Source organism: Pan paniscus, chromosome 10 (genome assembly GCF_029289425.2).
Source record: "Pan paniscus chromosome 10, NHGRI_mPanPan1-v2.0_pri, whole genome shotgun sequence".
Taxonomy (NCBI): domain Eukaryota; kingdom Metazoa; phylum Chordata; class Mammalia; order Primates; family Hominidae; genus Pan; species Pan paniscus.
In genome coordinates, this window is record NC_073259.2 from 89,261,100 (window position 1) to 89,288,665 (window position 27,566).

Genomic DNA, 27,566 nt, shown 5'->3' on the forward strand with positions numbered 1-27,566 from the left:
GGTGGCATTTGATGCCAGCACAGTTTTAAACTCCTCATGGGTTTTGTCACTCTAATTATGGGCTGCTTCACCCCACATCCATTCAGAGATAATAAAATATAACAGTGTCCCACATAAACTGTAATTTTTTTCTTATAGCCATTAGTGTTATTTCAAATACTTAAAAGTAACAACTATTGCCTTAAAGCATTCTATGGTTTAGATTGTCACCAATTCACAATTATTTTTTCCCTCTGTATTCCTAAAAGAATTTTATTGTACAGATCCAGGGTTCTGAGATTTCATTATAAATTACTTGATGATGTAATATGTTATGACAAACAGTAGAATTTGATTCCTCTCTTAGGTTAACAGTGAAACTAGATATTTGAATGTATTATAAATCTTTTTGTATTAGAAAGGTAAGGTAGAAATAATCGGAAAACAAAGGTTACCACCAAGATTTCTCTCTCTCCTGCTCTCTCTTTAACAAAACAGATTTTGAAACCTTTTTTCAGAAACTCCTTTTATCTATAAGAGCAAGAATTTCTTTTTGAAACCCACATTGCCAGCAGCCATTCCACTCTAACTTATCAACTTGAAAAGGATTCACATATCCCAATGGCTGCCTGCAGTATGTGTAGGATGTTTTTATATTTAACATCTATAACATTTCACATTATAGATCTTAAGACTCATTTGTGTAGGTTCATATTTACAAATAGTAATATGTGGAAACAAACAAACAAGTAAACAAAAACCAAAAAACCTTTTGATCCACCTAGATTTTTCTACATTCTTCTTTATGAGATTCCGCAAATCACTGATTTGTTCTCCTGGGGACCCCTTGACTAGAAGTTGGCCGTTTTAGCACTTCCTAAACTACTATAGGTCTTAAGATATAATAAAAAGGAATCCTGCAATTTTAGTGCTTTATTAGATTACTTACATTCATAGAATTTATCTTTCTAGTAGAAGCGAGAACTTCATGTCCACATGAATGTTAGAAAATTCTTTTGATTTGGGAACCTACTCCAGGCAGTTAATTTAGTAAGAAAGTTAAGGGATCTGAATTCCTATGCATACAAAATACTGATGAATTTTAGAAGGTATTCGTGTAATTGCATCCAGAGCTCCAAAGCGCAGAAATAAAACTATGAGTCAGTAATTTCCAGGCAACAGAGAACAGGGCATGAAAGAAAATTTTAACTGCAATTGCCTTTCTTCCTAGCACAGTGCTCACTGTTATTAAAGCCATAGGTCTCTGGCTCTTTCTCTCTGATGGACAAATGTTTTTCTCTGACCAGATCCATTGTTGCTATTGGAAGTGTGGCCTGTTCACCCTGTGCTGTGTCCTGCAAGCCATGGTGGGGTGCAAGGGAGTTGTATGGAATTGTCTGAGTGGCTTTTACTTTTGTGCCTGACAATTTCTCATTCTTCAGATATGGTTAACGATGCCTGTTCACATATTTACAGCTTCACGTAAATGATTCAGTCACTGCGTTGCCATCTTGGGAAAGAGCCAAGGAAGCTTTCTTTTCATCTGGGTATCCTTTGAGTATAACTAAGCATGTCACATAATTATAATCCTGCTCCTTTCTAAATCTCATATACAGTTTTGAGTGTGATATTTTATTAGCCTTATAACAGCACTATGAGTTAGGCAATGGGCAGACATTATCCTCCTCATTGTAGACATGACAAAGTATGCAACATTAGTAGTTGCACAGCTAGAACTCACATTATTGCCCAGTCTTTTGTCTGCCCTGAGGGAAAGAAATTATGGTCAATCTCTTCTGGGGAGATAAAAATAACTTCATATGAAAATCTCGAGAAAATCCTAAGGACCCCATAGGAAATACTGAGAGTGCAAAGTTGGGATTTAACCCAGATCTCTCTAGGGAACAGGCTTCAATTTATTTCTATTGCTATGGAAATTCCAGATGGAGCAGTGAAAAATAGACCATCTTTTATCTAGGATAGGAGGCATCTAGGAGTGTAATATTTCGATTGGCCAGGAATGTATTATTTTCCAGGGTGATGGACATCCTTTGTCCTGCCCTAGCTATTTAAGGATTGCTCAGCACTCTAATGCTTCCCTTCCCACATGGCTGTCACTGCTGCCTCAATTATTCACCTTTCCCCTTCAGAATGATCTTTTAGGAAAGGGAATTCTCTAAGAGGACTCTCAATTCATAATTGGATGAGTTGTACCAAAACTCCCTCTTTCACTCTGCTTGGCAGAATTGGGGAAGGTATCACGTGGTGACAGCATTTGCTTTCAAATTTGAAGGATGAGTATAGGTATTAACTAGTTCATTTCTTAGTATTTTTGCATCTTTCCCTTCCTTCTGCCAATCCAATGCACTTTTACATTCTTATAACTACAGAAAAAAAAATTCTTTTTCTATAACTTTAGAAAAAGAGCTCCAGTGCACCCACTGTTCCAGAAGGAAGACCTTCACTTAATGTGTAATAATCCTTAGCAATAAGAAGAAAGGTGTTAATTTGGAATACTGCAACAAAAAAAATCTGCTGTAGCTCATATGCACCTAATGTCTATCTGGATCTTATTGCTTCTTTCCCCATGTTTTCTTTCATTGATCACATTTTCTTATCACATGTTTAAATATATATATGTAAATATATATATGCATATACATACATACATATATATATACACACGTGTGTGTGTGTGTGTGTGTATGCACATGCAGCAGTCCCTATTATCCGTAATTTCACTTCATGCAGTTTCAGTTACCTGTGGTCGACCATAGTCCAAAGTTATTAAATGGAAGATTTCAGAAATAAATAATTCACCTTTTAAATTGCACACCATTCTGAATAGGTGATGAATTCTTGTACTGTCCTGCTTAGTCTTGCCAGGATGTGAATCAGCCCTTTGTCCAGTGCATCCATGTTTTCTACGCTACTGCCCGTTAGTCACTTAGTAGCCGTCTTGGTTATCAGATTGGCTGTCTAGGTGTTACAGTGCTTGTGTGCAACCAACCTTTATTTTACTTAACGATGGCCCTAAAGCACAATAGTAGTGATGCTGGCATATTGTTCTAAGTGTTCTATTTTGTTATTAGTTGTTGCTGTTCATCTCTTACTGTGCCTAATTTATAAATTAAACTTTATCATAGCTATATATGTATAGGAAAAACCTTATTATATGTAGGGTTCAGTACTACCATGGTTTCTCAGGCACCCACTGAGAGTCTTGGAACATATTCCATGTAGATAAAGGGGAACTACTTTGTGTGTGTGTGTGTGTGTGTGTGTGTGTTTCTGTATGTGTGTGTCTATTAAAAACACATGATTCCAATTATGAATCCTTTTTTCTTCTCCCCTTTTCTTTAGGAATATTGTATGTCTTCCTTTATGAGTCTTTCTTTAGAGATTTTTCTCAATATCCAAATTACCACATCTGATTTTTTAAGATACCACATCTTGTTAGTGAGGAACAGAAAGCATGCACTTATTTTATCCTATCAATTACCAATTGCAATTTCATATCTTGCTTTTCAGGCTGATCCTCAGTTAGACTTGTGAGTGATGAAGTAGTTTTCTGAGAGCATCTCAAAAATAACTTGGGACAAACACATGTGCTATTTCCAGCAGGTCCACACCTTGGATGGGGATAAAAACTTCTCTTCCAAGCACTACTGGCAAGGCAGAGTTTAACTACCTTCTGTAAAGTTCACCTGATGAACACTTGAATCGTTGCATTTGATGTCATTTCATTAACTTAATGGAGTAGACATCATTCACTATCTTCCCTATCAGTATTCAAAAATACTAAATTTCTTTTTCTTGTAGTTCACAAAGTGCTAGGATCTCCACGTGTCTGTGATCATAGTTTATATCCTTGTATCGTTAATGTGTAGCACAGTGCATGAGGAATACGAAACACCTAACAAATATTGATCGAAGGAAGAAAATGAATGTTTGTGTTAACGCATAAATAAATGAATAAATAAACAAGGCAATTGAATAATTACTCTGGTGTTTTCTTCTCTACTGTTCAAATCTCCATCCTCTCTCTCCACTGGCTACTTCCACTCAAATCTTTCTCATACTAAATCAACCTGCCTTTGTGCATTAAGCCACTGACATATACATCTCCTTCCAATCGCCACAAATTTTAAAAAGTATAGTCTAACCTTACTGTCTCTACTTACTTCCTGTTTATTTCTTAATCACTCCAGCTGTTGCTTTCCCCACTCCATTGAAATGACAATCATGAGAAAACTCAAAACATCTTAATTACTAAGTTCCATGATCACTGTTGCATCTGCTTTCAAACAAAATTTACACTTCATTTAACCTTGTTTAATACTAGGTCATTATTAAAACTGTATTCTAGTGGCTTCTTAGATACTACTTTCCCCTGGTTCTCATAATATCTCTGATTTTATTTTCTTTTTTTTTTTCTCAGTGGAGTTTTTTCTTTGATATTTCTTTAACACTGATATTTAGCCGTAGAACTATTTTTCCTTTTTTATACTCTCTCCACGAATCATCTCACCAATTTCTAAGATTTCTGTATTACCTAGCTACACATAGTGAGAATATCAATATATCTACCTAGGCTCATCTGTCTTCTGATTTCAGACATGTATTTATTGACATATTACTTGATAACTCCATTTATGATGCCACAGGTTGCTAAAACTCAGTAACTAAACAAATTATTTGTCACCTCTCTACTTCTACAAATCCCAAAATGCCACCTCTCCTGAAAATACTGCTTTTACTACATTGCGCTCTCTGCGTTGGCATCACTATTGATCTAGAATAGAAACTTTCTGTTTCCATCTAGAATAGAAATTTTCTGTTTCCATCTAGAATAGAAACTTTCTATAGAAACTTTCAAAGAGTCAGCTTTGATTTTTCTCTTTTCTTCAACCCTCACACTTAATTTTCATCCTCTTAAACTGTGGCTTCTTGTTATCCAATTCATCACACCAGCTTTAGCACTCTTTCTAGAACAAAGATCCAATTACATCTTTTGTTTTTAAAACACATTTGGTAACTTGGCTTTAACATGTCCTATTGTACTAGTCAGGGTTCTCTGAAGAAATAGAACCAATAGGATTTACACACACACACACACACACACACACACACATATATACATACACACATATCTATAGAGAGGGAGAAATATTTGTTTTAAGGAATTAGCTCATGCAGTTGTGAAGGCTAGCAAGTATAAAATTTGCAGGACAGGCCAGCAGGCTGAAGACCCAGGAAAAGTTGTAGTTTGAGTCTGAAGGCAGAATTCCCTCTTCCTACTGGGAGGTCAGACTTTCTTTTCTATTAAGGCCTTCAACTGATGGGATGAGGACCATTCACATTATGGAGGATAATCTGATTTACTCTAAATCTACTGACTTAAATGTTAATTTCATCTAAAAAATACCTTCACGGAAACACCTAGAATGCTTGACCAAATATCTGGGTACCCTGGTCAAGCTAAATTGATGCATAGAATTAACCATCACACCTATTCATAATGTTGAGGACTATTTACACACACACACACACACACACACACACACAGAGTAAGTGTTGATTAGACTGAGCAGACCATTTATACTTGTGCACTCATTATTCACTTCATTTTGAAGCCCTTATTGCTATACCTTACATATTTTAAGAAATCAATATCTATTTGCTGATTAACTGACTGAATGGAAAGAATGAATGAAACAAAGAAACACATGAAAGGAAGGAAGGGTTTAGGTACGTTGGTCACACAGTGTGAAGTGTCTTTCCTTCTTATTCCTTTTTCAGCTTCATGAACCTATTCAAGATCGAAATCATAGATTAGTTTCTGCATGTCAAATTCTTTGAGCTTACTCCTTTCTCATGTTTTCTTTTGTACAAAATGTCTACCACATATTGCATATATTGAATTCTTTGTTAGATGCCTCTACAGGATGATTTGAATGATACCATCACCTGCTTTTATCCTTTCACTATTCTGGGACCTCATTCTTTTAATTTTATCTCTTTTATTTCTTCCCCCACTTCTCACTCTTTTTCTTATTCTCTTCACTGCCATTTCCCAGCACCATGTGTCATATTTAATAGCAATCACCTCTGTAATCCAAAGGGAACCAGCTAGACATATGATGTCCCTCTATAAGGGTGGCTTTAATTCCAGAGAGAAAGTGAAGAGCTGAGATTTTCTATTCTTAATGATTAAGATTAACTAACCTGCACAATGTGCACATGTACCCTCAAACTTAAAGTATAATAAAAAAAAGATTAAAGGTACTTTTTGATATGATTAGGATGACCTATTTTTACCACTGAAGTACATTTTAGGTTGGGCTTTTCATTGAACAGAGGTTTTAATATTTGGTGATTGTTACCAACCTTCGAATAATTAGATGAAAGCCAAAGACATTCTCCTGGGAAACATACAGACAAGTTCTACGTTAAATTTCAGGGGGTTCAAAAGAGTCCTCAGTGTTCATGCACCCCATGGTGTGTTATTCTTAATCCCCAGGGTCTACAGGTATATACAAACTTACTCAGACCTTTCTTGTAAGAATGAGTGATGGTATGAAAATGTGTATTGTCCTTGTTCTTCAGGAACTTTGTGCAGATATTTAAAGTTTTGTGCAACAGCTCTGGAAGCCTGTGTCCTTAAGGCTTAGTTTTTTCTGGGAGATGGCTACGTATGCTTTCATCCTGTAGGCATCAATTAATTATAAGAATATATTCTCTCTATTACAAATTGCTAGCACCTTAATTTTTCTCAGGAAGCAAGAGGAAAGGCAGGTTAGCAGGAAATCTTCTTTTAAAAATAGAAGTTGCTAACATAATTGACTTCTGGAAAGAATGAGATTTTCCCTTTCTCTCTAGTAATATTCTTTCTGTAAAATGCAGTCCTCTTGGTCCTATCTATACACTCTGGATTAGGTACATACTAGGCTACCAGGACACTCAGCTGTTGTAAAGAGCACTAAATACTAACTCATTTAGGTTATGATTGCGAACAGTTAGGAGTCTTTGCTGTGAGCAGATAGTGTGTGGATGCTGGTGGACCAAAATGTTTGATTTGGGGTACATAAAATGGGAAAAAATGCCTGTTTAATATATATTTTTTGATATGCGTAGCTCTCATCATGGGCAATATTACATGTTCAGATATTTGGATCAGCACTCCTGTATACCAGCAATCAGGTGGAACTAAGAAACAGCTGTCCCCATTGTACCTGGCATGTAAACTGTAATTTGCTTCAGACTCCACCATTCTCTATTTCCCTCAATCCATCATAAATGTCGGCTGCCATTGATTATCACAGATACCTCTTCTTTTTCTTTAGTATAATAGAGCAATAATTTCCAATACCCATGTATATGTCAAAAATGGCACCATAAAATACAGAAAAACCCTATATATCCTTATATTTTTCTTGGGAGCAACTGAAAATTGTCTCTTATTTAATATGCAAGCAGAATGCATCTTCATCAGGTTTATTATCATTTATTTTACATACAATTTGCTTCACTCACTAATGTTATCTCTCTTTGTCCATATTGACATGTGATTTGCCACTTTTTTCCTAAGATCCTCTTCACTTTTTCACCTTCAGCATCCTGAAAGTGCTGCTAAGTTGATTTTTAGTATTTGTTATAGTCATATTCTATTTCAATGCTTAAAAAATTGATGATTTTACACTTTTCTGTAAAATATTAACAATTAAAACAAACTGATGTAGTGATGTTATCTGTATTGTTATTTACAAGTATTTACATAATAAGCTCAGTTAAGAGAACCCGGAGGGATTATTGGCTTCAACCTATTGCCTTCATACAGATTTAGCAAACAGTAATAATCACAACAGCAACAGCAAAAACACAACAGCATTTCTTTGGATTATTTTACAGATTACAAAATACCCTTATGTGCATTTTATGTAATTACATGAAGTCCAGAAATGCTGATGTAGTATATTTCCTCTGTCTTAAAATAATTTTAAATAAAGAGCATCTAGCAAGGGAGAACTCCGCAGGATCGCTACTGGGAGGCTGGACATTATAGAAGTGGGCGATATCTGCTGGGCTGCCCAAGGAGGCATCGGCAGCTGCTTCCACTTGTAACAGCATTTTGTTCCTGACAGAATGTGAGAGTAAAATTCAGTGCCATGAAGTTCTAATGTTGAGGTGGCCATGTGACCACACTGCTTTCTTTTGTACTGTCAGACCCGAAAATTCTGCTTGTGGGGAATGTGTGAGATGTCATCTTATGTGTACACTAGCCATCTGTGCTTCATTTTCAATTTTCTCAGCATGAGAACTACGAATTTACAACTCCATTTAGTATGTTTTTATTGTGTAAATATGGGAGGGTAGGTTTTGAAAGCCCCTATGTTTTACAGTATTGAAAATTCCAAACTAAAGTATCTAAAAGGTTTCTGTGTTCAGAAAGCAATTTGAGTGGTTGTCTTTGTTAGTAGGCACTTCCTACAAGGAATAAATATGAGAATTTCATTTATTTATGTAAACATAGGTAGATACATAGATAGATAAACAAGTAGATAGATAGAGGTTAAGCCCTTGCCATGCATATAACACCTGTTTGACCCTATAAATGAAAGAAGTATAAGGAGGAAATTTGCTGAAAACAAAAGATACATAGTTCTGTATATTTTCTACGCTGAAGCATTTCCATGTGTTTATAGAAGTGAGAAATCGCATAAGTCTGGATGATTATGAGAAGAAAAAAGAGGAGGAAGCAGTGAGAGAGAATTCCCAGCGGAGGGAGGCATATTGATTATGAAATAAGTTTTTACACTGGGTGTTTAATTAGAATATTTTCTATTACACAAACAGACAGGCAAAGATGACAATATCTTAGTACTTCAAAAAATGAATTAACTTTTCAATGGTGAAATAATAGTTTTCTAAGAAAGTAATTCAATGACACGTTTTTTGGTTCTTTTTTTTGCAGATATTATGTTTTTCACTGAAGCAATGCTTATTGCTAATAGTTATTTGATTTCCACATACTTGTGCCTTTTGTGCACTTTCCAGAGACTAAAGTCATTCTTCAACAATTCTGCTGTACAATGGTCAGCTACATAAACCTCTGTTAGACATGATCTGTCCAGCAGATTTAGGGGTTATATTTCAATGTAGGATTTGAATTGTAATTATCTGTCACAGTAGAAAAATAATAGTTCTAATCAACCTGTGTTTATTACCACTTTTATCATAATTTTAACTTCTCTGTTTTTATATAAGGTTACCATTGCCACCTGGGGCTTTTTCAGGACTCTGGAAGAATCAGGAAGCATTCAAGCATTTATACTTTGAAAAATTTCCTGTAAGAACTTTAATATGCTTTTTTATCTTCTTATGTACTTTTCTATAATTCTTGCCTATTAAATTGAGAAACTTGCTCCTAGAATCGTAGATCAAAAAGAAACTTTTAAAGGTTATCTGGACCAGTTTCCAGCTCCCAGGGATAAGAATGCCCAACTCATAATTATCTAAATACGTCAATTTTATTGTTATTGTCAGTCTCTAGACATAGAAATTTATTGGATTTTCTTAGCAGCTTTTCCTAGAGTTTAATAGTCTTCAGTATCAGGACATTATTTGTTACATAAAAATATTTTTTGGACTTTCTGTATGTTTCCTCTACTGGATTCCTCTGTATAAACAGACAGAGAGCAGCAAATCAGAATTATATAATGCCATTAGGACCCTTTAACCTCTTACTGGTTATATGAGCAAAATCCATTCAGCTTGCCCAGAAGTTGTATTTTTCCACTTCTTTATTTTTGACACCATTTTTTGAATGTTCTCTGAGCTCTTTATTTTTAAATCTCATTTTAAAAATACAGATACAGGACAGAAACAGTGTACTCAAAGCCCAACACCCAGCGTCCTGGATAACAAAAAGTGCCTTCCTGTTTCACATTCTGTCATTGTGTGAAACTTGTTACTCCATGCCATGGTGATGTGTCTTATGTTTATAACAGCACTTCATTAATAAAACACATCAGGTTCTGCTCACATCATCTTTCTGTTGTCCCTCTACTACCACCCCCCACCCTCACCGCCTAACCCCAACAGGGACACCTGGTCCTCATTTTTCACTAAGTAAAATTCTGAATGAACAGAATTTCACTAAAAAAGTTTGCCAAAGTACTTAGCATTTTATCTTTATTATTTATTAGTGAAGGACAGATAACCTAATCAACGAAATGAAAATAATTAAAATAGCTTTCTTTAGAAAGAAATTGCAGCATTGAATGTCCTCAATAGCCAAGATTAAACATCCCCTGATAGAGTGTGGCAGGGAAGATTTGTCAGTATAGTTGACTGCAGTAAGCCCAGTCTATCTGCATGATGGGCCACAGTTAAATCATCAGAGTGCAGGTGGTGAGATGATTGATTATAGCCTGACAATGGCAAATGATATGTGCATGTAGTATTAACATGATCACCTTTAACACTAAAAGCTCCCTCAAAGCCCCTGTTTATGTCTACACTATGTGAAGTGACTCTGTACTCTGTCTTTTTACCTGATCTCAAACCTGTTATTTGAGGAATAATAACAGAATAATAACAGCACAGAAGGGTTGAGTAACTTCCCATGAGTTCAAATAAGTGAGAAGCGATGGAACTGAGATGAACCAAAATAGTCAGGCTTGAGAGTTCATACTCTTAACTACTACTCTAGACTGCCTCTCTAATATTAATAAAAGTATTAATTGCAGTAAAATTATTGAGAGCTCATGATGTGCCAGAGTCTGTCCTTTTTCATTTATATACACTGTTTCATGCATGCTTCACAGAAGCTTTAGAAGGCAGGACTCATTTTCCCATTTAACAGATGAGAATACTGAGTCTCAGAAAGTCTAAGAAACACAATAGTGGCTTTCCAGGATTTGTACTAAAGTCCATGTTCATAAACATAGGTATCAAAATAACTCAGAAGCATTAGGAAAAATAATATTTATTTTTTCTACTTTTTATTCTTATTATTCTTATTCTACTGTCATTTCTAGACCAGCAAAAATGTTTTACTTTGAGTGACTAAAAATTAAATTTCATACTTACTATTAAATTTCACTGAAGCTTGAGTCCAATCCTAACCCATATTAATAAACTACTGCTGTATTGGGAAATTATTCATTGGGAGCTTTAAAGATTTTAAAAGTTAATACAATTAAAGAAGAAATGTATCAAAGAATTACTTTGCAATATCGAAGTATATTAGAATTAGTATTGAGCTATTACTTCTCCATTAAAAAAAGAAATTGGATTCATAAACTTTACAACTCTATATTCAAACACTTAAACATTTCTAAAAACACTTCAACTTATTCTTGGCTGTTAGAGGAGCAAAGAGATTCTAGTACAGTTTCCAGATAAAAAGTAGTGTAATTTCCTAGTCTAGTTACGAAAAACGGCAAATGTTCACAGTAAATCCATTTCTATTACATTGTATATTTTACCAAGTTTAAATTGATTACGTTACTTAACAGTACATGCTAATCAAATGTTATTTTTTCTTGTTTTCAGGGATATTATGATACCATGGATGCTGGTTACATGGATGAAGAAGGCTATGTGTATGTTATGTCTCGAGTGGATGATGTAATAAATGTTGCAGGTCACAGAATTTCTGCAGGTGCCATTGAAGAGGTATTGATGAATATTGGTATTCTATTCCAAGTAGTGCTTAGGCACAGAGCTGCACTGAAGACAATATTGAGGTTATTTCACTTGGAAAATTACCACACCCTTCATTTGCAGCAGAGGCTAGGTTACTCTTACATCTCTCCCACCTCACTTTCTCTTTTAGATATTCATATTCCCTACACTCCCACATCCCTGGGTGGTAGTGAAGAGTTTTAAACACTTACATATATTTTTTGTTTATGGGAGAGCCTGTGTACATTTGCTTCTTAATACTTGCTACTTGAATGCCTCTAGCTTCTTGATTTACTCGTGTTTAATCATCAGGTTTGCACATGGTCTTTAAGTGGTATGGGATTAAACATTTTATTGTACTCTTAAATCATGAGAATTTTCTTCCAATGTAAGTCACATAAAGTCTCCAGAAGAGGTTTTTAAAAATGTTTTAAAAACTTACTCCTATGGAGTAAAATCTACATTATTGTTATACAATACTATGAGTATTTATACTAATACAGTTTCTTGTAACCATCACCACAGAAAGGATACAAAACAATTTCAACGCTGTCAAATAATTCCATCATAATGTCACCTGTCTATTCTGACTCTGGTACCCCTTATTTTTTTCTTTGTTCCTATGTTTTAGTCTTCTCTCCAATTTTATATAAATAGATGATACAGTATTGTAACCTTTGAGACTGGGTTATTTCATTTAGGAAAATACATTTTAGATTCTTCCAAGTTGTTGCATTTATTAAGAATTTGCCTTTTTATGTTGCTGTATAGAATTTCATCGTGTGGCTGTACTAACAAGTTTATGTATCCATTCATGCATTAAAGGACATATGGGTTATATCCAGTTTGCAGCAATGATAAATAGGGCTGTTATACACATTCAAATACAGGTGTTTGTGTAAAAAAATATTTTATTTCTCTAGGATAAATACTTAGAGTGGGTTTTCTGGGTTGTATATTAAGTGTATGTTTAAGGTTATGAGAAACCACCAAAGAGTTTTCCCATGTGACTGTGCTATTTTACATAGCCACCAGCAGTATTTAAGGGTTCATACTTCTTCCCATTCTTTCTAGAACTTGGTTGTGTCATTACTCTATTAAACTGTTCTACTCGGTGTATAATAGTATCTCATTGTGCATGTGATTTGCATTTCTGTAATAACTAGTGATATTGAGCATCTTTTCACAAGCTTATTTGCCATCCATATATCTTTTTTGATGAGGTATCTGTTAAAATCTTCAGCCCATTTTTTTAAATTGGATTGTTTCTTTTCTATTGTTCAGTTTTGTAAGTTCTTTATATATTCTATATACAAGTCCTTTATCTGATATGCAGTTTGCAATTTCTTTTTCTAGTTTCTGACTGATCTTTTTATTTTGTTAAAAGTGCCCATAACAGAGAAAAAAATACTTTTCATTTTGATGAATTCTAATTTATCATTTTTTTCTTTTACGGATTATGATTTTGGTATTGTATATAAAAATGCTTTCCTAACTCAGCATCACAAAGATTTTCTCTTTTGTTTTCATCTAAGAGTTTTATAGTTTTATGTTTTATATTCAGTTTTATTGTTTTACATTTATATCATTTTAAATTTAAATTTGAGTTAATTTTTCAATATAGTGCAAGGTGTAGGTTGATAAATAATTTTTTAAGTGGATGCCAGTTGTTCCAGCATCATTTGTTGAAAAAACTGCCCTTTCTCTATTGAATTGCCATTGCAACTTTGTCAAAAATCAGATGATAATATTGGAGTGGGTCTGTTTCTAGAATATCTTTCTATTTCATTGATCTACTTTTTTTTATGATGATCATGGAAAATATTTAATAGATTTTTTATGTAGGTCAATATAATTGATCTACATTATATTTTTACGAATATACTGCCTTGACACTGTAGCTATGTCGTGTATCTTAGAGTTGAATATTGTGAGTCCTCCACATCTGCTCTTCTTTCTTAGTCTTGTTGTAGCTATACTAGTTCCTTTAGGTATTCCATATACATATTAGCATAAAATTTTCTATAGGTACAATGAACCCATGCATAAATTTTGATTGAGATTGTGTTAAATCCATATATTGATTGGAGAAAAATTGCTATTTCAAACTTACTGAGTTCAGTCCATGAGTTTTGTGTATTTCTTTCTTTAGGACTTCTTTGGTATGTTTCTTAAATACTTTGTAATTTTTAGCATACAGATTCTGAACAAGTTTTGTTAAGTTTATATTTAAGTATTTAATTTTTTAGCTATTATACATTTTTTAAAAACTTTGGTTTGACATTTTTCATTGCTAGTGGATAGAAATACTACTGACCTTTTTGCAGACTGATATGTAACCTATGATCTTGTTTAACTTGCTTGCTAGCTCTAGCGGTATTTTTGGTAGACTTGTTGAGACTTTCTGTGTAAACAATTATGTTACATGTGAATAAAAACAGTTTTATTACCTCCTTTCCAATCTGAATGCTTTTTATGTCTTTTTCTTGCCTTTTGGAACTGGCTAGAACTTGGGATAGGATGTTGAACAAGACTGGTAAGAGCAGACACCCTTGTCTTGATCCTGATCTTAGGGTAAAGGCAAGAATGGTGCTAACTGTAGGTATTTCTGTAAACACACACTTCATCAAACTGAATAATTGTTTTTGTATTTCTAATTTGCTGAAGTGTTATTTTTAATTATGAATGAATGTTGAATTTTATCAAATGCTTTTTCTGCCTCTATTAATAGGAATATGTGATTTTTCTTTTTACCCATGTTACGTGAATTACATTAAATAATTTTCAGCTTTTGAACCAGTCGTGCATTCCTGGGACAAACTTTACGTGATTGCAATGAATTACTGTTTTTATACATTGATTTGTATAATTAATAATTATTATTATTAATATTATTAATCAATAGTAATTTTCCTTATTCTGAAATCTACTGTTTGTAGTAATCATATAGCCATTCTTTTCTTTGAATCATATTTGAATCATAGATCTTTTTTCATTTTTTCATTTTTAATCTATCTGTATTATGTTTCATGTGGGTTTCTTGTAGACAGCACCTACTTAGTTCATATGGACAGCATCTATTTGTTTTTATGTTTATCCAATCTGGCAATCTCCATCATTTAGTGTTTTCAGATAATTTACATTTAATTATTGATATAGTTATATATCTGCCTACCAGTTTATTATTATTCTTTTTTATTCTTCTCTTTTTCATTCTCTTATTTCATTCTCCCCCTTCTCTCTTTTAACTTATTTTGGTTCTTTTTTTGTAGCTTTTATTAATTTGCGAGAACGTCTATGATTCCATTCATACCAAGAGTTTTTGCCCATTCTTCTTGGGCCATGGTTATTGTTTGGTTTTTAATATTCATCTTTGACAGTTTTTTTTATAAGAGTGTCATTTCCACCTTACCCTAGGTCTTATTATGACCCAATGAAAGCCAATGGCAATTTTTCCTACGTGAGTAGCCAGATTCTCCATAAATGAAAGTTTAAAAAATGATTTTTCTCTACTTAAAAGGGAGGGAGGCAGCCGTCCTTCCTGAAGGCTCTTCTTAAAAACATAATGTCTTTAATCAAAACTGTAATTCTTTAATATATAAGTAAAATAGCCCCAGGAGCCAGAGCGCCCTGTGCATCTCCAGTTTTACAACGTGGAAATGTTTCTAACTCCTGGGAATTAATCTCTTTTTAGCAGGTAAATACCCAAGAAGATAGTGAGCCAATCTCCCCAGCTTCTTGGGAGTTTATACTAGGGATCTAGTCTGGACTATACACATTCGGCCTTGACAGATAAATTAAAGTTTTATTATCCTTTAAGATCTGAGCAATTCATTAGGCAAATCACTATAGGTCTAATTTTTCAGATGTTTCAAGAGTCTCAGGAGGCTAGGGCTTTTATAGGAGCACTGGTAAATTTAGAAGTTTATTTCCCCATAGTTATAATATTTAAGTTAAATTTTCTGATAATTCTGATATTTAGGTAATGTTGGGTTTGGTATCTAGCGATTGTCTTTTTTCTTAAAAGATGTTTAGATTTTCCTGATAAATGTCTATTTTAAATCTTATCCCGAGTATTTTGAATATTACATCATGAGGTTCTGGATCCTATTTAAATCTTCTGCATTTCTGTTCTTGTGGCTATTTATTTTAGGAAGTGGTCAGCCCAGTTAGGATCAGACTACATAGCTTTACCCACTTTCTGTGGACTGTGGTTTCAATGTTAATTTGTTTTTCAAAGCTTTTGTCTATTTGGATATTCTACATATATACGATCAGGTTGTTTGCAAACAAATACAGTTTTATATCTTCTTTCTCAGTCTGTATACATTTTATATTCCTTTCTTGTCTTATTGCACTACCTAGTTCAGTGTTGTCTTTCTTGTCTTGTTACACTAGCCAGTATGATGTTGAAAATATAGTTGAAGGTAGACATCCTTGCCTTGTTCCAGATCTTAGTGGGAAAGTTTTGAATTTCTCACCATTGAGTATGATGTAAGCTCTAGGTTTGTTTGTAGATGGTTCATCACCAAATTGTGGAAGTTCCCCTCTATTTGTAGTATACTTAATATTTTTATCATGAATGGGTATTGGATTTTGTCAAATGTTTTATTTTTTTCTGCATCTACTGATATGATCATGTAATTTTCCTTCTTCAGCCTATTGATGCGATGGATTACTTTGATTATTGAATTTCGAAACAGCTTTGTATACCTGGGTTAAATTCCACTTGGTCATAGTACATAACTCTTTCCACACATGATTGGATTCTATTTGCTAATATTTTATGGAGGGTTTTGGCATCTATGCTCGTGACAGCCTCTGTCAATAGTTTTTTTTAATTGTCTTATTTTAGTATTAATACAATGGGAATATTTTCTAACTTATTCTATGGGGCCAGCATTGTTCCAGTTCCATAGATTGAGAAAATATTCCCATGACTTCTGTCATTGGAAGGGCAGATTGTAGATAATTGGTCTAATTTATTCCTTAAATGGTAGAATTAACTGATGAATTGGTAGAATTCACCAACGAACCTATCTTCACCTGGTACTTTCAGTTTTGGAAGGTTATTAATTGTTGATCTAATTTTTAATAAATATAGGCCTATTCAGATTGTCAATTTCTTCCCGTGTGACTTTTGTCAGATTGTGTCTTTCAAGAAATTAGTTTATTTTGTCTAGGTAATCAAATTTGTGGGCATAGACTTATTCATAATATTCCTTATTATCTTTTTAATGTCCATGATCTGTAGTAATATGTCCTCTTTCATTTCTGGTTTTAGTAATTTGTCTCTTCCTTTGTTTTTCCTTAGCCTGGATAGAGGTTTATTGATTTTATTGATATTTTAAAGGAATAGCTTTTGGTTTTATGGTATTTTCTATTGATTTATTTTCAATTTAATTTATTTCTCCTCTAATTTTTATAATTTATTTTATTCTGCTTACTTTGAATTTAATTTGGTCTTCCATTTTCTAGTTTCCTAAGGTGAAAGTTTACATAATTGATTTTAGATCTCTCTTCTTTTCTAATATGTGAATTCAGTGCTATAAATTTTCCTGTGAGCATGCTGTTGCTGCATCCCATAAATATTGATGTTATATTATAATTTTCATTTAGTTAAAATATGTTTAAATTTCTCTTGAAATATCTTCTTTGACTCATGTGTTATTTAGAAGTGTATTGTTTAATCTCCAATAATTTGTGATTTTACACCTATCTTTCTGTTATTGATTGCTAGTTTAATTCCATTATTACCTCAGAACAGATGTTGTATGATTTATATTCTTTTTAAATTTTTAAGGTGTGTTTTATGGCCCAAAATGTAGTCTGTCTTGGTGACTGTTCCATTTAAGTTTGAAAAAAATGTGTAATCTTCATTCAACAATTTCATTCAGAGACAAGGAAAAAACATAAATCAGATATTTAGATCAACAAAAATAAAGGAAGAGCATCAGAAATGAATAAATGAAGGTGTATTAGTCTATTCTCACACTGCTAGTAAAGACATACCTGAGACTGGGTAATTTATAAAGGAAAGAGGTTTAATTGACTCATAATCCCATATGGCTGGGGAGGCCTCACAATCATGGCAGAAGGAGAATGAAGAGCAAAGTCATGTCTTACATGGCGGCAGGCAAGAGGGAGTGTGCAGGGGAACTCTCTTTATAAAACCATCAGATCTTGTGAGACTTATTCACTATCATGAGAACAACACCGAAAAGATTCGCCCCCATGATTCAGTTACCTCCCACCAGGTGCCTCCCATGACACGTGGGAATTATGGAAGCCACAATTCAAGATGAGATTTGGATGGGTACACAGCCAAACCGTATCAGAAAGTAAAATAAAACATTTTAATTTTCTTGTTCTCAATTTATCTCAAAAATAACAGTTTGTTCATACTAATAACAGCAACAATATGTGTGCATATATGCACATACATATATATATGCTTATGTATAAGCAAAATAGATGACAGCAGTGATACAAGGGCTAGAAGGGAGGAATTAGGAATTTTTGTTATTATAAGGTACTTACTCTGTCTGTGAAGTGTTATTTGAGTGTGGACTTTTTTTTTCTTATTCTTAATTATTAGTTGTTGAATGAAGTGGCCTATTGATGTCAATTTTATTCACTTGATTGATGGTACTGTTGAACTGAACTATGTCCTTACTGATTGTGTGCCCAGTGGATCTGTAAATTTCCAACACAGGAGTGTTAAAGTCTTGAACTATAATAGTTGATTGATCTGTTTCTCCTCCCAATTCTATCATTTTTGCCTGACATACTTTGATGCCCTAAGGATCATCATGGCTTCTCGGGTTATTGACCTCTTTATCATTATGTAATGCTCCTCTTTATTTTTGATACATTTTCTTGCTCTGAAGTCTTCTGTGCTTGAAATTAACATAACTACCCCTACTTATAAAAATTAGCATGGTATAACTTTCTCCATCCCTTTACTTTTAATCTATATGTATTGTTATATTTAAAATGGGTTTCTTTCAGAAAACATATAATTGAGTCTTGTTTTTGATCTACTCTCTGACATTCTGCCTTTTAATTGGTATATTTAGATCATTGATATTAAATGATCATTAATATAACTGAATTAACATTTACCATATTTGTTACAGTTTTCTATTTGTTGCCCTTACTCTTTGTTTCTATTTCTGTCTTTCTTTCTCTGCATTTTGTGGTTATAATTGAACATTTTATATTATTTCATTTTGCTCTCCTTTCTTAACATATTAAATATACTTCTTTTAACTTGTTTTGGTGGTTGCCCTAATGTTTGCAATATATGTTTACAACTAACCAAGTCCAGACTCAAATAATACATATTACTTCATGGGCAGAGAAAATACCTTATAATAGCAAAATATTTCTTTTTTTTATTATTATACTTTAAGTTTTAGGGTACATGTGCACAATGTGCAGGTTAGTTACATATGTATACATGTGACATGCTGGGGCACTGCACCCACTAACTCGTCATCTAGCATTAGGTATATCTCCCAGTGCTATCCCTCCCCCCTCCCCCCACCCCACAACAGTCCCCATGTGTGATGTTCCCCTTCCTGCGTCCATGTGTTCTCATTGTTCAATTCCCACCTATGAGTGAGAATATGCGGTGTTTGGTTTTTTGTTCTTGCGATAGTTTACTGAGAATGATGATTTCCAATTTCATCCATGTCCCTACGAAGGACATGAACTCATCATTTTTTATGGCTGCATAGTATTCCATGGTGTATATGTGCCACATTTTCTTAATCCAGTCTATCATTATTGGACATTTGGGTTGGTTCCAAGTCTTTGCTATTGTGATTAGTGCTGCAGTAAACATATGTGTGCATGTGTCTTTATAGCAGCATGATTTATAGTCCTTTGGGTATATACCCAGTAATGGGATGGCTGGGTCAAATGGTATTTCTAGTTCTAGATCCCTGAGGAATTGCCACACTGACTTCCACAATGGTTGAACTAGTTTACAGTCCCACCAACAGTGTAAAAGTGTTCCTATTTCTCCACATCCTCTCCAGCACCTGTTGTTTCCTGACTTTTTAATGATTGCCATTCTAACTGGTGTGAGATGGTATCTCATTGTGGTTTTGATTTGCATTTCTCTGATGGCCAGTGATGGTGAGCATTTTTTCATGTGTTTTTTGGCTGCATAAATGTCTTCTTTTGAGAAGTGTCTGTTTATGTCCTTCACCCACTTTTTGATGGGGTTGTTTGTTTTTTTCTTGTAAATTTGTTTGAGTTCATTGTAGATTCTGGATATTAGCCCTTTGTCAGATGAGTAGGTTGCAAAAATTTTCTCCCATTTTGTGGGTTGCCTGTTCACTCTGATGGTAGTTTCTTTTGCTGTGCAGAAGCTCTTGAGTTTAATTAGATCCTATGTATCAATTTTGGCTTTTGTTACCATTGCTTTTGGTGTTTTAGACATGAAGTTCTTGCCCGTGCCTATGTCCTGAATGGTAATGCCTAGGTTTTCTTCTAGGGTTTTTATGGTTTTAGGTCTGACGTTTAAGTCTTTAATCCATCTTGAATTGATTTTTGTATAAGGTGTAAGGAAGGGATCCAGTTTCAGCTTTCTACATATCGCTAGCCAGTTTTCCCAGCATCATTTATTAAATAGGGAATCCTTTCCCCATTGCTTGTTTTTCCTCAGGTTTGTCAAAGATCAGATAGTTGTAGATGCAATAAAAAATGATAAAGGGGATATCACCACCGATCCCACAGAAATACAAACTACCATCAGAGAATGCTACAAACACCTCTATGCAAATAAACTAGAAAATCTAGAAGAAATGGATAAATTCCTCGACACATACACTCTCCCAAGACTAAACCAGGAAGAAGTTGAATCTCTGAATACACCAATAACAGGAGCTGAAATTGTGGCGATAATCAATAGCTTACCAACCAAAAAGAGTCCAGGACCAGATGGATTCACAGCCAAATTCTACCAGAGGTACAAGGAGGAACTGGTACCATTCCTTCTGAAACTATTCCAATCAATAGAAAAAGAGGGAATCCTCCCTACCTCATTTTATGATGCCAACATCATCCTGATACCAAAGCCGGGCAGAGACACAACCAAAAAAGAGAATTTTAGACCAATATCCTTGATGAACATTGATGCAAAAATCCTCAATAAAATACTGGCAAACTGAATCCAGCAGCACATCAAAAAGCTTATCCACCATGATCAAGTGGGCTTCATCCCTGGGATGCAAGACTGGTTCAATATATGCAAATCAATAAATGTAACCTAGCATATAAACAGAACCAAAGACAAAAACCACATGATTATCTCAATAGATGCAGAAAAGGCCTTTGACAAAATTCAACAACCCTTCATGCTGAAACCTCTCAATAAATTAGGTATTGATGGGATGTATCTCAAAATAATAAGAGCTATCTATGACAAACCCACAGCCAATATCATACTGAATGGGCAAAAACTGGAAGCATTCCCTTTGAAAACTGGCACAAGACAGGGATGCCCTCTCTCACCACTCCTATTCAACATAGTGTTGGAAGTTCTGGCCAGGGCAATTAGGCAGGAGAAGGAAATAAAGGGTATTCAATTAGGAAAAGAGGAAGTCAAATGGTCTCTGTTTGCAGACGACATGATTGTATATCTAGAAAACCCCATTGTCTCAGCCCAAAATCTCCTTAAGCTGATAAGCAACTTCAGCAAAGTCTCAGGATACAAAATCAATGTACAAAAATCACAGGCATTCTTATACACCAATAACACACAAACAGAGAGCCAAATCATGAGTGAACTCCCATTCACAATTGCTTCAAAGAGAATAAAATACCTAGGAATCCAGCTTACAAGGGATGTGAAGGACCTCTTCAAGGAGAACTACAAACCACTGCTCAATGAAATAAAAGAGGATACAAAGAAATGGAAGAACATTCCACGCTCATGGGTAGGAAGAATCAATATTGTGAAAATGGCTATACTGCCCAAGGTAATTTACAGATTCAATGCCATCCCCATCAAGCTACCAATGACAATGACTTTCTTCACAGAATTGGAAAAAACTACTTTAAAGTTCATATGGAACCAAAACGGAGCCTGCATCGCCAAGTCAATCCTAAGCGAAAAGAACAAAGTTGGAGGCATCACGTTACCTGACTTCAAACTATACTACAAGGCTACAGTAACCAAAACAGCATGGTACTGGTACCAAAACAGAGATATAGATCAATGGAACAGAACAGAGCCCTCAGAAATAACGCTGCATATCTACAACTATCTGATCTTTGACAAATAGCAAAATATTTCTAATTCCTCCCTTGTAGCTCTTGTATCACTGCTGTCATTCACTTGCTTACACATAAGCATATACACATGCACATATACACACATTGTTGCTATTATTATTTTGAACAAACTTATCTGTGAGGTAAATTGAGAACAAGAAAAATAATTTTTTTATTTTACATTTGTTTATTCATTTCTGATGCTGTTCCTTTATTTTTATTTATACAAGTTTCTGACTTATTTTCCATGTCTCCAAATAACTTAACATTTCTTGCAAAGCAGGTCTACGGGCAACACATTACCTCAAGTTTTTTCTTTTGTCTAAAAAAGTCTATTTCTCCTTAATTTTTGAAGGATGATTTTCCACAATATAGCAATCTGGAATTCTGTAATTCTAGAATTAATGGTGGTTTTTTCCCTCTTGACACTTTAAATATTTCACTCCACTCTCTTCTTGTTTACATGGTTCCTAAGGAGAAGTCACATGTGATTCTTATCTTTGCTTCTCTATAGGTAAGGTGTTTCTCCCTCCACTCTGGCTTTCTCTAGGATTTTTTTCTTTATATTAGATTGTTTGAAATTTGAGTATGATATGCCTACATGTAGGATTTTTTTTTTTTTTACATTTATCTTGCTTGATGTTTTCTGCAATTCCTGGATCTATGATTTTGTGTCAGCATAAATTTGGGGGAAACTCTCAGTCATTATTTCTTCATATATTGCTTCTATTTCTTTCTTCTCCTCTCATTACCGCTATTATGTGTTTGTTACACCTTTTCTATTTGTTCTGAAGTTCTTGGATATTTTGTTCTGTTTGGAGATTTCTTTTCCATCTTTTTTCTCTTTGATTTTTGGTTTTGGAGGTTTCTATTGATACATCCTCAAGCACCAAGATTCTTCTTTCACCTACGTCTAGTTTACAAATAAGTCCATCAGAGACATTCTTTATTTTTGATACAGTGATATTGCTTTGTAGCATTTAAAAAATTCTTTCTTAGAATTTCAATCTCTCTGCTCAGCTTACATTAATCATCTATTATTGCAAGTTGTCTACTTTTTCCATTAATGCCCTTAACATATTAATCGTAGTTTTAAAAAATATCGTGTTAAGATAATTCCAATATTCCTGTCATATGAAACTCTGTTTCTAATGCTTCTTCAGTCTATTCAAACTGTGTGTGTGTGTGTGTGTGTATTTGTGTGGTTTGTTGTTGTTATTTATTTTGCCTTTTAGTATGCCTTGTAATTGCCTGTTGAAATACTGACATGATGTACTGTATAAAAAGAACTTCAGTAGGCCTTTGCTGGTGTATTGGTAAGATGCAGGGGGAGGAGAAGTATTCTGTACTCCTATGATTAAATCTTAGTTGTTTCATGAACATGTATCCTTGGACTGTGAACTTCATCTGTTCTTTGCAGATTTTTCCCCTCTTAAAATAGGATGAGGCCTGGCGCAGTGGCTCACGCCTGTAATCCCAGCACTATGGGAGGCCAAGATGGGCGGATCACGAGGTCAGGAGATCGAGACCATCCTGGCTAACACAGTGAAACCCCATCTCTACTAAAAAATACAAAAAATTAGCCAGGCGTGGTGGTGGGCGACTGTAGTCCCAACTACTCGGGAGGCTGAGGCAAGAGTATGGCGTGAATCCCCGAGGCGGAGCTTGCAGTGAGCCGAGATCGCGCCACTGCACTGCAGCCTGGGTGACAGAGTGAGACTCTGTCTCAAAACAAACAAACAAACAAAAAATAGGTTGAATAAAGGGGGCTGGAATTGGATATTTCCTTTCTCCTATGTCAGTTAGGCTCTGAGAAAACTCCAGCAGTTAGGTTCTGTTACAGAATAGTTTCTTTTAAGGGTAGGCCCTGGAAAGAGGAACACAGTGTTTTGTCATACAGCTCGGGTTTTCCAACCTTGGCACTTGTTCCTGTAGAGGTTTCTGCTCCAATAAATTGTGTTTTTCTCTATTTACTTGTCTGCCTCTACAGTTTTGGGGGAGTGGTTTTCCCTGTGAACTTCCTCTCTGACAAATCTAAGAAGAATTGTTTCTGTTTAATTGTTTTTTATTTTTTTTTCAGTTTGTTTAACTTTCTACTTGTTAGAATGGAGTGGTGAATTCGAAGCTTCTTACTTGTAGTGCCAAAACCAGAGGTCCCTTTTCCCTCTTTGGTTCACAAAACTCTCCTTTGCTGTTCTTATGGGTAATGAGTCAGGGCTTTGTCTCCCCACAGTTACCAGGATTCTTCCTGCAATATCTACAGGAACAGTGCCTCTGGGGAGAGGAAGGGGTCTTGTCTCTTTGCTGGCAGTTGCCTAACACATGCCAGGGTAAGTCAACAGCGAGCCACTCTCAGGAGCAGCATGGCTGCTGCTGCAGACAGCAAGTGGCACTGATCCTTTCTGGGTTCTCTTGGTTTAGGGCAGGAGAGTACCCAGGGCTCCCTCCTGCAGGATCTGTTGTACAGCTAGTGTGGAGAAGGGAAGGGGCACACCTTAATTGCTGACATTTACTTGGTGTAAGGTGTGGAGAGGTAACAAATTTTCTACAGCTCTGTAGAGAGAGGGGTGGGCCCTGCTTCTTTGTTGTCACTCATCTGAAGTAGGGAGGACAAAACCTGTTTTCTGACTCCCCTACTTGTTTTCCTGGGCCTCTGACCAGACACAGCAGGCTCTTAGGGCTTTTTCTGTCTGTATTCATTGTCAGTTACACATGCTGAGCTGCTTTAGTCCTCGGGCCAGATTATACAGAAAGTAAAGCAAACAAATGAACAAAAATAACAAAATCCGCAAACTCCCAAATGACAGTGAACTCATCACCAAGTTGTATTTCAAGTTCTTATGTTCTGACTGAGTCTTCTAATATATATTTTAGCCCAGAGTTTTTCATTGTTATTGTGGAAGATATAAGTTACTTCATTTTTTTCTAGAAGCAAATCCCAGAATAGTTTTTAAACTGAATGGAGCAAACAAACTACAATTTGAATGAAAGAAAATGTTTAAAGTAACATGATTAACAATTCACTGTGATCAGAGTATGCAGAGTCAAAGGTTTATTTCCTCTTTCTCTAATTAAAAGAGGATCAGAAAAAATAGCTATTGGGTACTAGGCTTAGTACCTGGGTGATGAAATAATCTGTACAACAGACCCTTGTGACATGAGTTTATTTCTATAGCAAACCTGCTTATGTACCCCCAAATTTAAAAGTTAAAAAAATTAAAAATTAAAAAAGTTTGTACCTATCTTCAGTTCAAACTTAACAGCTTAATACTTCTTGTCATGTTGGCATGTGTTTCTTAAATGTGATTTTTTTTGAGTAAAAGGAAGGAACTTTATAAAATATTTTAGAACATTTGACCTTTGCGTGCTATTATAATGTTATCTTGTTTTTAAACGACTCTAAATTTTGTGATAACCTGAAATTGAAATTTCATGTCTTTTGGTGTGTTGGCAAAAGATGGTTCTGGTTGCATGAACTTTTAATTTCTTCCTTCTAAGAGATTACTTCCAATATTCACCTGCATTTCCGGCAGACTCAGTCATTCAAAATATGAAAATTATGTACGCATAGTTATTATTATTAGTCAAAAACCTTAGTCTTTTTTTGTTTTTAGAATGAAAAGAGGAGTATCAACCTATTCAAAGATATGTTATGCTTTAATGCTTCTACTGAAATCCTTCTCACTGTATGTAACAGCAGAATGAGATAGGCAGAAAATAGGCAGTTAAAATGGAAAAAGAGAAAAACATGCTAGAATTATTGGCATCTAACAGAAACTTTGTCACTGGGTCTTGGAGTACTTAGGGTGCATAACAGGAAACCATTCAGACCTTAAATCTTTAAGTTAACTTCTCTCTGTATATGAATTAAATGACTAAGTTTTTATTAAGTATTTATATTTAATAAGAAAATTCTATCTCAGTTTAAATCAGATTTGTCTTCTCTGTCTTTGAAATCTCTTAGAGAATTGTGAACTGATACTTTATACTGACTTTTTACTAGCTCCTAGCAAAATTGCTTAGCAAATTGATTATTTCCTTCTGAAATGTTTGATGATATATCCAGCTCTTATTAAAGTGCCCAAACCTTACTATTTAACTACTTGACAAGGGTTGCCAGTGGTGAATACCATATTCCACTTTAACTTTTTGGAATAGGAATTGAGGGTCTTAATCCAATGAAAGTTTTATTTGTAGAAAAAAATAGACTGAATATTGTTTTTAAGTACAGTAAAAATATCTACACTTTTCCAGTTTCCCTAAGTAAACATTTTATGAGTAATTATTAGAAAGACAAAAAAGTGTGTAAGTTATTGTTAGAAAGTAATTCATGCTTGCAAGGATGTAGAGAAAAGGGAACTCATACACGGTTAGTAGGAATGTAAATTAGTACAGCCATTATGGAAAATAGTATGGAGATTTTTCGAAAAACTAAAAGTAGAACTACCATAAGGTCTTGCAATCCCACTACTGGGTATTTATCCAAAGGAAAATAAATTAGTATGTCAAAGGGCTACATTTACCCCCATGTTTGTTGCAGCAGTGCTCAAGTAGCAAAGATATAGAATCAACCTAAGCGATCATCAACAGATGAATGCAGAAATAAAATATGGTAAATGTGCATAATAGAATAATACTTGGCCATAAAGAAATATTAAAATCCTGCCATTTGCAGCTATTTGGATGGAACTGGATTTCATTATGTTAAGTGAAACGATCCAGGCACAGAAAGACAATATCTATCCTCATTCATATATGGGATCTGGGATAGTTTATCTTACAGAAACAGAGAGTAGAATGATACCAGAGGCTGAGAAGGGTATGTGTTTGTCAAGTGGTGAAAGGACATGAAAAGAGATTGGTTAATGGGTACAAATACAGTTAGATAGAAGGAATAAGTTCTAATATTCAGTAGCAAAGTAGAGTGTCTATAGTTAATAACAATGTATAGTTCAAAATAGCTAGAAATTAGGACTTGAAACGTTTTCAACACATAGAAATGATAAATACTCGAAGTGATGGATACCTTAAGTACCCTGAATTGATCATTACACACTCTATGCATGTAACAAAATATCACATGTACCCTATAAATATGTACAAATATTTGTACCAATAAATTTATAAAAAGAATTTCGAGTACAACAAAACCGTAAAATTTATATTACCCAAATCAAGCAGATATTCTATTAAAATTATTACATCAAAAATATTTCAGGGAACTCTATGTTCTTTTCTGTTCTCATCATAAGAAAATGGAGCTCTAGAATAGCTTTTTATCAATTTAAGAGGACAGTATCCTTGCAGATCCAAGTAAAAATGAGGACCTTCTTTAACTATTAAGTAATAATCAAGTCTATTTTTAAAGTGTTGATTAGTTTTTGAAAGCCCAGCATTGAGCTAGACATTTAGGAAACTTTGATGGAGGTTAAGGAGTTCTTAGAAAAATTGTGTCTAAAATCTGCTAGTTCTGCACTTGTAAGCTAAAATTTGCAGAAGCTAATATGATTGTTCTTGCTCAGTTCTCTTTGACTGCTGTGGCTTTTCATGTGAAGAAATCTTCAGGCCTTTTCATACAAAGAAATGTACAGGAAACAAATTGGGCTCTC

General features: G+C 34.5%; 1 protein-coding gene across 2 annotated transcripts in view; it reads left to right on the plus strand.

The window, feature by feature from the left end:
• The window catches only part of ACSS3 (acyl-CoA synthetase short chain family member 3), a 184,791-nt gene that overhangs the window by 145,356 nt on the left and 11,869 nt on the right, over window positions 1-27,566 (plus strand). For both annotated transcript variants that reach the window (XM_008964068.5, XM_003811658.7), the window contains 2 exons: window positions 9,247-9,328; window positions 11,539-11,661. In XM_008964068.5, the coding sequence (XP_008962316.1) occupies window positions 9,247-9,328; window positions 11,539-11,661 (205 nt within the window). The remainder of the gene's footprint in view (window positions 1-9,246; window positions 9,329-11,538; window positions 11,662-27,566) is intronic.